This window comes from Ipomoea nil, unplaced genomic scaffold, assembly GCF_001879475.1.
Source record: "Ipomoea nil cultivar Tokyo-kokei standard unplaced genomic scaffold, Asagao_1.1 scaffold1043, whole genome shotgun sequence".
Taxonomy (NCBI): Eukaryota; Viridiplantae; Streptophyta; class Magnoliopsida; order Solanales; family Convolvulaceae; genus Ipomoea; species Ipomoea nil.
In genome coordinates this window covers 3,495,709-3,505,247 of record NW_017617471.1, presented here as the reverse complement: position 1 = coordinate 3,505,247, position 9,539 = coordinate 3,495,709, and the positions used below count along the sequence as shown (strand labels likewise).

Here is a 9,539-nt window from a genome sequence, read left to right as displayed (position 1 = left end):
GAGGGAGACGCAGAGGCATTTATAGGGCACGGGAGAGTGGAGGCGAGGAAGATGCTGCAAATTTAAATACTTCAAAATTACAATAATCACCCAACACCTCAACATAAACTGACTTGGTGGGATTAACTATGGAGGACAATATTGTCATTGCAAAAAGTAACGTGAAATTGGTGACAAAGCCTTTTTGCTTATGAGTCAATTTTAATTTTTTTAACTTAGTTAAATATTCAATACAAATGTTTGATTAATTAGTTTTTTATAACAACTTATTGTTCCAAATGTTAAGATGCAAAGCAGCTTTTTGAGAAAGTCATGTTGCATGTAATCAGTTATTAGTTAACAGTTAATTTACTAAATATCTTTCTACAATCAACTAATGTTATCAACTAGTCAAACACATTAACCCGATCAACTAACAATTATTTACCAAAACACTCCAAAATGAGTGGACAAAATCCAATTTGAACACTCTTAATTATGATTGTTGGTTTATGGATTTTAAGGCAGTCTTCCGGTGGTCCAACACAATCGAAAAATGGCAATAGTTCGCCGGAATAAAGGTAGTGTGCTCTCAAAGTGTACTCACAAATTTCTCATGTATATTATGGATGTCCTCCTCGTTTACCATGCCCGTTGAAGGCCTTTAATACAGATTCGAGTTACCGTGCTATACTCTACCAATAATTAATGCACTGACTAAACTAATTATAACTCATTACCTCGCTATCCTTAGGGGTCTTGCCTGATATTTTTACCCCTTCGATCTTTGGAGTGCATATCCCATCAATGACGTCATTACTATTTATGTCATGGCCTAAGTAATTTTTTTTTTTTTTTTGAATATTTATTCTTTAGTGGAAATTGTATATATCCAATAAAGCATAGAGTCAAATACTCAAATGCAATGAATATCAGAACTTATATTTTGAGCCACCACACTACTACTTTTAATTATGCTGAAATGATTATTTTTATACAAATAGTCCATTTAAGTCGGGTAACAATTTTTTTTAATATATAAAAAAATAAAAAACAAATTAAAAAAATGTTACATAAATTATGATCAAGCTAAAATCATGCAATTAATCATCAAAAGTGAACATATATTATTAGGTGAGTGATAAAAAAATATAGATATCCAACAATACATTATCAAAAAAAATTGTAATCTAATTTGTTATATAAAATTTAGCTCAATTATCATTAATCAATTATTTAAAATATTGCATATTGTTTGTTGATAAAATTTTGCAACATCAAAAATACACTTGATTGCTACTGTAAATTAAATAAATAAATGTTATAGCATTTTTATAAATAAAGTAAAAGCAATGCTACACACCGACTCCTAATTTTTCTTCTTGATATGACACTATCTAACTAGATTCTTTAGTATTTTATTAAAAGCATATGTGAAGTTACTACATAATGAGAAAAAATTATATTACGAAAAATAGCTTTATTCATAAAGTAATAGGTATATTTGTGTATGTTACAGCGTTTTTAATTTATAATAATAAATACACCATTTTTAGGGATGGCAATGTGCCCCGTCCCCGTTGGGGAACCCCGCCCCCGTTGAGGACGGGGACGGGGACGGGGAAAAAATTTGGGGATCGGGGACGGGGACGGAGATACCCCTCCCCGCCCCGCCCCGTCCCCGAATAATATATATATATATATATATATAGTTTTAGGAATTAGAAATTAGATATAGATTATTAGAATTTCTTTTTGTCTGTGGCTAATATAGTGTACTTTGATTTAAACATAATTAGTTAATTACATAAAACAATGTTGTATACTGTGTATATTGAATATTACATAGAATATAATGTATGTAATTAAACATAATTGTATAAAGCATTGTGTACTGTGTATAGAATATATGTATTTAAATTCTGAACATAATTACAAAAGCATTGCTATACTAATACTGTGTATATATTCAAATATATTATATATTATTGAATATTGAATTTTTCTTTTATAGATTTCAATTTTTTTTTTAAATTGTACTATGGGTTGATCGGGGATGGGGATTCCCCGTCCCCGCCAAATTTCCCGTGGGGACGGGGACGGGGAATTTTTTCAAATCCCCGCCAGGGATGGGGACGGGGACGGGGACGGGGTTGGGGTGGCGGGGACGGGGACGGGGAGTATACTCCCCGCCCCCGCCCCGTCCCGTTGCCATCCCTAACCATTTTCAAGTATTGTAGAATTTTTTTATTATTTTTTTTTAGGGAAAATGGCACTTTTTTCTCTGAGTTGTATACTTATAGCACTTTTTCCCCCTGAATTACTTAGGTAAGCACATTAGCCCCCTCAATTATTTTAAAAGTGGTAGTTTTTCCCCCTGATATATTAAATTGACATTTCTACCCTTAAAGTAAACATTTTATTTATTTTACTTCTCCATCAAATTATTGCGTATACGTACGGATGACCACGGTTCGGTTCGAACTGAACCTGACACTATAGCAATCGAATTAAAAGTTTTCGGTTATGATTCAGATCTAGAACCCAATATTTGGATTTCAATTTATTAAAATTATGAATTAAAAAAATTAGATCCTGAACCGTGAACGGGCGGTTCCGGGTCCGGTTCGCGATTTTGAACCGTTTTTATTTTAAAATTTTATTTTTATTTTAAAATAGTCTGAATTCAACAATAAATGTATTTTATTTTTTCAGTTTGGAACATGAACCAGCCGTTCCGGTTCACGATTTTAATAAAATCTAAATATCGAATTTCGATTCTAAATTGTAATTGAAATATTTCGGTTTAGTTGCTATAATGTCTGTTTGGTTTGAACGAAATTATGATCATAATTTGTTGGAGAAGAAAAATAAATAAAATATTTATTTTAAAGGTAAATATGTCCATTTAACATTTCATGAGAAAAAACAGCCACTTGAACAATTCAGGAGAAAAAAGTGCTATAAGTACATAACTCAGGGGGAAAAATTGCTATTTTCCCCTTTTTTTTATATATCTTACCTTATACTCGTATGTTTTTACCATTCTAAATTAAGGTAAATGGGAAGTCTCCACGTGATTGTGAACAACACTTGGGGTGTGTGCAAATGGTAGGAGAATCATTAGGTGCCTAGGTGGACAAAAAGTTAGAAGAATGTTAGGTGCATGTAACTTTGAAAATGGAATTTAATTTTTTTTATCTTTTCCAAAAAAAAATATTTTTTCGATAAATCATATTTTTCGAATTTATCAAAGTACTAGTCTTTTCTATGCGCGATGCGCAAAAACATATGTCCAATATTTATATTTTTAAAAATAGCTAATAAATTTTTACTAATTATAATCTAAGTGAAATAAAATTTATTTATTATATTAATCTAATATATAATGAATATATAATGTTTTACAAATATTGTTATAATTAAAGAATATAAGAAAAGATATGGTAGATGCATGTGCATGGTAAAAGTAATGGAAAAGATAACGGAAGTTATAACGGGGTAAGGGTATTATATGAGAGGAATCAGGTGAGAATTGTATTACTATCCACTAGTCTTTTCTATGCGCGATGCGCAAAAACATATGCCCGATATTTATATTTTTAAAAATAGCTAACAAATTTTTACTAATTATAATCTAAGTGAAATAAAATTTATTTATTATATTAATCTAATATATAATGAATATATAATGTTTTACAAATATTGTTATAATTAAAGAATATAAGAAAAGATATGGTAGATGCATGTGCATGGTAAAAGTAATGGAAAAGATAACGGAAGTTATAACGGGGTAAGGGTATTATATGAGAGGAATCAGGTGAGAATTGTATTACTATCCACTAGTCTTTTCTATGCGCGATGCGCAAAAACATATGCCCAATATTTATATTTTTAAAAATAGCTAACAAATTTTTACTAATTATAATCTAAGTGAAATAAAATTTATTTATTATATTAATCTAATATATAATGAATATATAATGTTTTACAAATATTGTTATAATTAAAGAATATAAGAAAAGATATGGTAGATGCATGTGCATGGTAAAAGTAATGGAAAAGATAACGGAAGTTATAACGGGGTAAGTGTATTTTTGTCCAAAAAATTATATAGTACAACTCTAAAAGCACAATGTACAAAATGTTTAGCATTAAAAACATGGACATAAATGAGGGGTATAACTTTGATTGAGACTTATTATGTTTTTAGATTAGATATTATGGACTTCATTATTGTTTACATGAACACTTGTTGTGCATGTTTACTCTTTTTTTTTTAGGGCTTAAAAAAAAAAAGATAAATAAAACGCATACTAGACCAATGGTAATTGGTAATATTGATGAGATAGTATGAGCTTCTTTTTTTTCCTTTAAAAAAAAATCATAAGAAAGTGCTTTGTCACCTTGGTTAGGTGAGTGAATATTATAATTGTGTTTTATAATTAAACAAACACCTTCTTCTTTTTTTTTTTTTAATGTAATTTACATTTTTACCCATAAAATTTAAAGTCCATTGTCATGTAATACCCACTACAAGAGTTCTTATATCCATCATGTATATTATTGGATAGGCCATGCACACATTATTACACCTATATTTATATTTATTGTATGTTTGGTCACATAAGATACTTGTCCCATACTCACACCAACTCATGTATATTCATTGTGCATCCTAACACAGTGGTCTAGTGGATGAACAGTTGCACTTGAAATTCTTTTTTAATTAGCAATAGGATTAACGTTGGACTCCTTATTATATGTAAAAAAAAAGGTATAGTTTGGTGTAGACTCGATTTAGTTTTTCGTGAAAGTATGTTTATGTGATCAGAATATATAGTCCGACAAGGTAGCAAAGTTGTGAACATTTTTGTCAAGAAATTTATTATTTTATTAAAACAAATTAATGGCTATGTTGAATTTGATGAACAAGGAAGGTGATGTGTGGTATTCGCCCATTGGGAGAAAGTCAAGTTAGGATTGCCTCCTTTGGGAGAGAGTTAAGTTAGGATTGATGTAGACAAGATTCTAAAATCACTTTTTTTTTTTTTTTTTTTTTTTTTTTTTTTTTTTTTTGGTATCACAATGCAAATTTGTGGATGTTATCTCAAAATGTGCATTTTGTAAATCTTGTGCAGCGGAATTGAAAAGAGTGTTAGTAAACTCAAACACATCACACATGATCTTCTAACATATGAATCGTGCTTTATCAATTCAGTCACCTAGTGTGTATCTATGTATATTAATCGCACATTTCAAATGTCCTGTCGGGCCGGAGTGTGGAGGGCCCTTAGGATTGGGGTTCAACCTTTTGAAAGAATGTATATTAATCGCACAATGAAGATTTCATGTGATCTCGTTGATCGAAGAGTAATAGCATTTACGATCTCTTATTACATGTTTGTCTGTGCTTTGTCAATATAAATAATGGTTCAACAACAAGTTTAGAGTGTTGATAGGTTTGTTCATCAAATATTAATTGATTATTGCCACTTTCAAATTACGTTTTTCTAGTCATAGGAAGGGGGGGGGGGGGGGTGGAGCTTAGGGAGTTGCAAAGCCCCCCCTATGAGACACGAACTTCAGCTTTCATATCTGAGTTAAGCTTATGAAAATTGAAGGCTGCATTCTATGACCCTTTTCTACTAGCTCTAGGCATCTTACCTATATGGAGGGGGATACAAGGGCCCTTTGGACTCGGGTCCAAAGTACATAATTTACATGTTGAATGTTCACAATTCACATATTGAATATGTTCACAATTTTGTAAAAAGTAATGTGTAAATATTAAGTATGTAAATTATGAACATTCAATATATAAATTTTGTATTTTGGATCTGGATCCACCTTGCAAGGTAGACCTTGGTCTTTGAGATAACTCTTGCAAGTGCCCTTCTTCGGCCTAAAACATCAATAAAAATTTGGTCAGAAATCTAAACGCCCAAGGACACGACTATGTCAACGTTGTGTTGCATGGCGTGGCAAATTTTGACACACTTGTCGATACAATCGTGTCAATGGAACTCAGATGGTCGTGAACTCTATTTAAACCACGTTTTAACCTTTTTGGTGACTTTTTCGACTTACTATTCATTGATCAAACGAACTATTTCTCCTTTGTTTATTTTATTTATAGTTTATTATTGAAATGGTCCCTCGATTATAGCGAAATTACCAATTTAGTCTTCGATAATTTTTCTTGCCCAATTAAATCCTCGACTTTGAAAATGTTAACTCTTTTGGTTCTCCATTCATTTAGGCGTTAGAAGTCTGTTTAAGTGGAGGGCATTGATGAAATTTCACTTGATGAACGGGCAACCCAGACCGCCCACACATTGTGTTTACAGTGAAGGGGAGAAATCCCCAATTTGTTTAACCTAAGGCGCAAATATAGGGCTTCCAATAATTTTAACACTCTAACTATGGAACCACCCCGAAACAGGAAATCATGGAAGAGCTTCACAACTTAATATTATACGAAAGTGTATTAAAAATAACTTTAATCAAGCATCGTTAAATGAACCGACACATAAAATGAGACGGAAAGAGTAGTTAGTACTAGTACTCCTAGTTGTTGCGAGACATGATATTCTTTACCCAACCTTCTATACTCAAAACTATAGGCACACTTGTCTAATATAATTTGTATAATTACACATGGAGTATCATATTAAATTCATGATAACATAATTTCCCATGCATCACAAACACTAGTATATATGCTCAACAAGATTAGACTAATTCAGCCACGTTTGAATAGGACCCCTCTCATTCATGAAGAGTTCTATCGAGAGTGTTACGTTGGTAACATACGATGAGTTGGTGGATTTGCTTTAGAGAGAAGAGAAAATGGGAACACCAGGCAAAGTAGCTCCAGCATCAACAACATAAATATTTCCGGATACATATTCGGAGAAGTCGTGGATTAAATAACGTATAAGTGATGTGAGTGCTGGATCCGTTGAGCCAAGTGTTCTTAAAGGCAGAATCTTATGAGCAACCTTTTTGACCCAATGTTTCTGCAGCAGATTCATGGTAATCTCGGACTTGAAAATCCCAGGTGAAATAGAGTTCACTCTTATCCCATAAGCTCCCAGTTCAAGCGCCATCATGCCACCATTTCAGAACCACAAACATAAATTATTATTATTTTTTTTAATGAGTGAAGCCCGCAATTATTATTTGAGGACGTAAATTTGATAAATCCCATCTTGTTACCTTAGACGTTAAAAGAGATAAACTAACCAAGTTAAATTATTCATAGTTGATCGGTTCAAACAATAATTAAGGTCAATAGATTCTTGGTAGAGTCGAACTTATATCGTTATGGTTACTAAGTTAACAATTTGGCTAACTTGGTTGGGATGCCCCTACCAACATAAACCTTTGATGCCAAACAAGTAAGTTGAATTGATTTGACTGTTAACTTGGTAGTCATAAACTTACAAGTTCAATTCCCAATGGTAGTAGCCTGTTGGCCTCTTTAATTTGGTTTAAACCGGTCAGCACCAGCTATAAGCCTACTATAACAACTTAGGTTGGTTTAGGTCTTTTGCTACTAGGTTACAAGCCCGTGTTTACTCAATATCTACCCTTAAATAGTGATTATGGATTTCTTATGCCACTCAAAAGACAAGCAGTGAAAGAAGCAAAGCATCATCTGACAAACAAAACATAAGATACAATTAAAGGGATACCATTGTGAATGTGTTGACAGCAGTCTTTGAAGAAGAATAAGCAAGAGCCCCCATGAACTGCACACGATTAAGCCCATTAATGGAGGAGATGTTGATGACTGATCCTCCCAGCCTAGCATTGCGCATCAACAAGCACACATATTTTGTGACCAACCATGTTCCGGTTAGGTTTGTTCTTATGGTGTCATTCCATTCTTCCTCCGTCAGATCCAATGATGTCCGCCTGCTACCTGCGAATCACAAGTTCAAACCTCTACACTATCTAGTAAACAAAAATTATGATAGAGCCGATCAGGTATAGATAACCTAGACTGGTTTAGTTTATTGTAATTCTTTTATCAGTTATAGTTATACAGGTATACTGATAGTGATTGTGAGTTTTTCCTCGTCACTAAGAAAATAAAAGTTATGGTGTTCAAGCTACATACCTCTAATACCGGCATTGTTAATCAATGCGTCGATACGTCCGAACGCGCTCCAGGCCTTCTGAACGGCCGCCTCGACGGCGGAACCGCCGGCGCTGATATCGAGCACAACAGCCACTGCGCGGGGCGGCGGAACGGTGCTGGAATCACGGGAACCGGCGACTCCATTGATATCGTCGCAGAGAGATTTGAGGCGGTCCATTCGGCGCGCGGCGGCGATGACTCTGCAGCCGGCTTTGGCCAAGTCGAGGCTGAATTCTCGGCCCAGCCCCGACGAGGCTCCGGTGACCATCACCACCTTGCCGGTAAGGTCCCGCCATGGCTCCAGGTGGCGCGCCACTTTCACACGGCTCTCCATTTTTTGCTTTTGATGTATAACTCATGGCGTCTACTGAAGCAAATATATATATAGCATTCCGCCCGCATGGTTAGCTCAACTGGTCATAGAGGTGAAACTTTGAAAGAATGATCAGGGATCGAGTCTCACCAGCGGCAGTGTGGGAGCAACCTCTCAAAGTGAAGAGGACTCCTTGTGCGCAGTGAGCACCGGTCTAGCCTCTCTAATTAATGTTCAGTTGAGTCACCATGATTTACAACCTTCCACCGCTCTGTCGGGCCGGGGTGTGGGGACCCTTAGGGTTGGGGTTCAGCCTTGGAAGAATATATATAGCATCCCGCACAAGGAGGCGACACTCACTATGGAAATTTAAACACTTGAAATGACAATAATCACCATACATTCCGCCGAATAAACTCACCGGGTTGGAGTGCATAAGGAGGACAATAATGTCATTCAATGTTCAACAAACCCAAAATAAAAATCCCAAAGAGTGCATGGACGACATTTTGCTTTGTTGTAAGGCATGTTGCCTAATTTACGGCAAATTATGCTGTGCATCCGTATGCACCATGCATGGTGCATACGGATGCAAAAACGACGTCGTTTTAATAAAACGCGCGTCTCCCCTAAAAAAAAAAAATCAGGTTCGATTCCCAGCAACAACATATGAACTAAAATTCCATAATCGATGAACTATAATTCCATAATCGGTGAATTATAATTCCATAATTGATGAACTATAATTCCATAATCTAATCTATGAACTAAAAATTCCAGAATGAATGAACTAAAATTCCATAATCTATAAACTAAAATTTCATAATCGATGAACTACAATTCCATAATCGATGAACTATAATTCCATAATCAATGAACTATATTTCCATAATCTATGAACTAAAATTCCAGAATGAATGAACAATATAATGTTGTTGCTGGGAATCGAACCTGAATTTTTTTTAAAGGGGAGACGCGCGTTTTTTAATAAAACGACGTCGTTTTGGCATCCGTATACACCATGTATGGTGCATACGGATGCACAGCATAACGATTGCTAATTTACTGTGATGATATAAAATTCAGTTAAAAAAAAAA

At 34.2% G+C, this 9,539-nt stretch overlaps 1 protein-coding gene across 1 annotated transcript; it reads right to left on the bottom strand.

Annotated features, from left to right (window-relative positions):
* Positions 1–6,695: 6,695 nt before the first annotated feature.
* On the bottom strand, positions 6,696–8,473 carry LOC109181922 (3-oxoacyl-[acyl-carrier-protein] reductase FabG-like). The gene is made up of 3 exons (XM_019331896.1): positions 8,108–8,473; positions 7,678–7,909; positions 6,696–7,092 (listed from the first exon to the last, which is right to left on the bottom strand). Exons 1-3 carry the CDS (start codon positions 8,460–8,462, stop codon positions 6,816–6,818), a joined length of 864 nt encoding a protein of 287 aa, XP_019187441.1. The 5' UTR covers positions 8,463–8,473; the 3' UTR covers positions 6,696–6,815.
* Between the last annotated feature and the right edge of the window lie 1,066 nt (positions 8,474–9,539).

What these genes read in the sequence shown, in the direction of transcription:
- LOC109181922 (XM_019331896.1), bottom strand. Translation starts at nt 8,462, where the DNA reads ATGGAGAGCCGTGTGAAAGTGGCGCGCCACCTGGAGCCATGGCGGGAC. An exon ending in TAACAATGCCGGTATTAGAG is followed by an intron (nt 7,910 to 8,107) that starts GTATGTAGCTTG and finishes TGTGATTCGCAG; the next exon opens with GTAGCAGGCGGACATCATTG. An exon ending in GTCAACACATTCACAATGGT is followed by an intron (nt 7,093 to 7,677) that starts ATCCCTTTAATT and finishes AAATGGTGGCAT; the next exon opens with GATGGCGCTTGAACTGGGAG.